Source organism: Parasteatoda tepidariorum, chromosome 4 (assembly GCF_982258835.1).
Source record: "Parasteatoda tepidariorum strain Cologne lab strain chromosome 4, Ptep-v5.0, whole genome shotgun sequence".
In the NCBI taxonomy this organism is placed as follows: Eukaryota; Metazoa; Arthropoda; class Arachnida; order Araneae; family Theridiidae; genus Parasteatoda; species Parasteatoda tepidariorum.
In genome coordinates this window covers 411,214-414,476 of record NC_141758.1, presented here as the reverse complement: position 1 = coordinate 414,476, position 3,263 = coordinate 411,214, and the positions used below count along the sequence as shown (strand labels likewise).

The following is a 3,263-nucleotide window of genomic DNA, read 5'->3' as shown; positions in this document are numbered from 1 at the left end:
TAATTAGTTATTTCGATAAAACCATTCGCTTAGTTTAGATATCAATTTTAATTATCAATGCACAAAAAAGAAGGTAAGCATTAATGATATGGATTAGTACAGCCCGCGACAGAACTATAGCACACTTTGTATTTTTTTTTTTACGAGAATTACAAAATTGACCAATTTTGACGAAAATTAAAATTGACCAACTTTGAACCCACTATAGCGAACCTTGCAAAACAACACCAGCCCCACCTATCATATTGATCAAGAAGCAGTAAATCTTTAGTTGCTTTACTTATTATATCTACTTATGCATAATTACTTATTATTTAATAATAAGGTATTTAAATTTCAATATTAATATATTTTTCATAAAACTATTGTTACATAATGTACTATTACTTTAATAAATGTTTAAAATCATAAAATAAATGTACAAACATAGTATCTAATAGAGTTTTATTTTAATTAACAGAAAATTACTTTTGCGGGGGTCGATGGAGATTTCGAAAAATTATATAGGGGTCGATAATCAAAAAAGTTTGGCGACCCCTGACCTAGAGGAACACCGTAAGAAATACAAAATTTATAATATATAAAAAATACATTAAAAATTAAGCGTTAACAAAGTTCAAAGAATTATAATTTTTAACGAACCCAATTACAATAAATCTCCAACTACTTTATTCTGATATAATTTGGCTTGCATAAAATATTTAAAAATTTTCCATTCTTTTTTTCTCACAAAGATGAAATATGATTAATATGCAGATAAATGTATTCAGCTCACTGGATATTCATTGCCTGACCCAATAAAAATGAAAACTGTCATCCATAAATAACTGAACTTATACATACCTAATTTTACTGGCTTTTCATGAACTAATCTAAATACAGACAATATGATAAAAAAAAAAACCACATCAAGCACTCACTATTTAATTATTAAGAACAAAATTATTTATTTTGCACATACAAGTGGAAAAGAAATTAAACATAAATGAAATTAAACAATAATAAATTAATTCAACTTGGAAATGAGCTCTTTTAACAGGGAAAGGAATTCTTTGTTTTGTTCCATCCTTTCCCTGTGCCGTCTCTCACAACTTTCCCTAAAAAGAGCAAAATAGTGAGGCTCTTCCTCTTCACGTTTTCGCTTCGGTGTAGGATTCGGCGTTCTAGTTGGCTCATCCTGAGCCGTAGAAGGATGGTGAAGGAAGGAAGGGGGGAGATGGGAAGAAGGGGAACGTGAAGAGGATTCAGCTCCTCTGTCTGAATTAGATTGCACAAATCCAGACAGGGAAGATGAAGCAGAGACAGGGTTGATCGTAGGTGCTTTACAAAACATTGCATCTAATTCTTCGTAAAATTTACAAGTTATGCGCTTGCTACCGGAAAGCCGGTTATTGTCTTTCACTTTCCGGTAACTGGACAACAGTCCCTTGATCTTGTTGTCGCACTGGATATGACTCAATTGATATCCGTGCTTCCCCATAGCTGTAGCAATTTCAGTCCATACTGTTTTCTTCTTATTATACTTAAAGCGCTCCAGCTTCTCCTTATATATAGAGAGCAAAAGCAGTGTAGCCGAATTGCTCCATGCAAATACATTTTTACCTTGCAACAGTTCACCTGTTTCTCCTTCTGATATGTTACCAGACTGTTCAACGCTACCAGACAATGGCTCGTCAGGATCAGCCCAAGAGTCTGTAAAAAAAATTTAAAATTAATAACAAAACTATTTAAAAGTCTCAAAAATTTTAAGACTAGACAATAATTGATGTATATAGGACAAAAACTTCACCATTGGCAATTTTTTTTCTTAAAAAAAAAAAAAAAAAAAACTTTTTGGTGTAACACCCCTATCCCGTAGTATAATTCTTCTCACTACGCCCTGAATGAGCACATAAAGGCTACTGGCCACGAAAAGGTTAATCTGATTTCGCAGACATAGTATTTTATCATCAAAGACATAGTATTGTACTGATGTAGAAGAATTCTATCAATGTTCTTATTGGCTTTTAAAAAAGTATATTAGCTATTTAGATTGTACATGGTGAAAAAATCAAAACATTAGCTAAATGAGAAACATACCGCTAAACGGTAGTAAATTCGGCCTGGATAGACCCCTGCAGTATAATAAGAATTATAATTTCGTCTCAAATTACATATCAACAAACTTTTTATTACCACTCCGAAAAATTATCCTGGAAAAAAAGTAAATATTGGCAAGTGTGTTGTTAATAATACATAATTCAATGACTTTTCTTCAAAATAAATTAAAAATTTACTCGAAAAACTTATGATTGTGATGATACATCAAATAAATCGAGAAAATTATTTACTACAATTACTGATGTGCTTGTACAAAAAAATATTTTTCATAATTACAAAATGCTGAAAAAATGTACTTACAGATTTTTAACCTTTAAGATTTAATGTAACTGGTAAAAACAATGCCAAAAGAATCGATAATGTAAAATAACATTTTCAAACATTAATATACGAAAGGGTTTGATGGTAATATCAAATCAACATGCTTAATTTATAATAGTGCTCTCTTTTTTTTAAGAGAGTTTCATATTATTGTCTGAAACAAATTTAACATAAAATCATAAACATCTAATTAATTTTCCTACAAAATTTTTATAAATCATACCTATAAGTATATTTATCATTAACTTAAAAAATTCACAGACGGAAACGAGCGAATAACACGAGCCTAAAAAATTCTTATTAATAACAATGAAAAGAAATTAACTTACTAATTTCAAATAATATATATTAAAAAATACATAATCACTCTTCAACAGAGTATCATACGTACAAATATATGCATAATAATAAACATTGGAAGTTAATATTTATTATCTATTCCATGATCATCCTCAACTTTTAGTACGTAATTTACCTTATCATTAACATAATTCTTTTATTATATAACATACCAAAAGTAAGAGAATTACTAATAGATTCACTTTGTTTTGGGCAATTCTTCACATGTTCTGTAATTTCGTCTTCTCGGCCTAAAAGCTTGCAATTAGAACACTGATTATAATACTGCATTTCACCTATACCACTGCCGGCCATTTTTAATTTGTATTCTCAACAAGCACACCGACTTTCAAACTAGTGCACTTCGTGCGACACTAACCAATTTCAGTTCGAATAAAAAAACGATCAGTTTCGCACTGGTTCAAAACTCGTTTAATTTTGGAACGACTGGTGTGGAACCAGTGCACTCTGTGCGAATAAAGGAACGCGCCCATACATTTCAA

The 3,263-nt window shown here is 30.6% G+C and overlaps 1 protein-coding gene across 2 annotated transcripts; it reads right to left on the bottom strand.

Annotated features, from left to right (window-relative positions):
* Positions 1–922: 922 nt before the first annotated feature.
* LOC147810145 (uncharacterized) lies at positions 923–3,263 on the bottom strand. 2 transcript variants are annotated; one of them, XM_087160492.1, is made up of 2 exons: positions 2,934–3,263; positions 923–1,692 (listed from the first exon to the last, which is right to left on the bottom strand). In XM_087160492.1, exons 1-2 carry the CDS (start codon positions 3,073–3,075, stop codon positions 1,007–1,009), a joined length of 828 nt encoding a protein of 275 aa, XP_087016618.1. In that variant the 5' UTR covers positions 3,076–3,263; the 3' UTR covers positions 923–1,006. The 2 variants fall into 2 exon arrangements, with proteins under 2 accessions (XP_087016618.1, XP_087016619.1); XM_087160493.1 differs by having other exon boundaries at positions 2,964–3,262.

Bases quoted from the DNA above. Each gene is read 5' to 3' on its own strand.
- LOC147810145 (XM_087160492.1), bottom strand. From the start codon at position 3,075: ATGGCCGGCAGTGGTATAGGTGAAATGCAGTATTATAATCAGTGTTCT. The intron at 1,693-2,933 runs GTATGTTATATA...TTTTTTTTACAG, and splicing joins TAGTAATTCTCTTACTTTTG to ACTCTTGGGCTGATCCTGAC.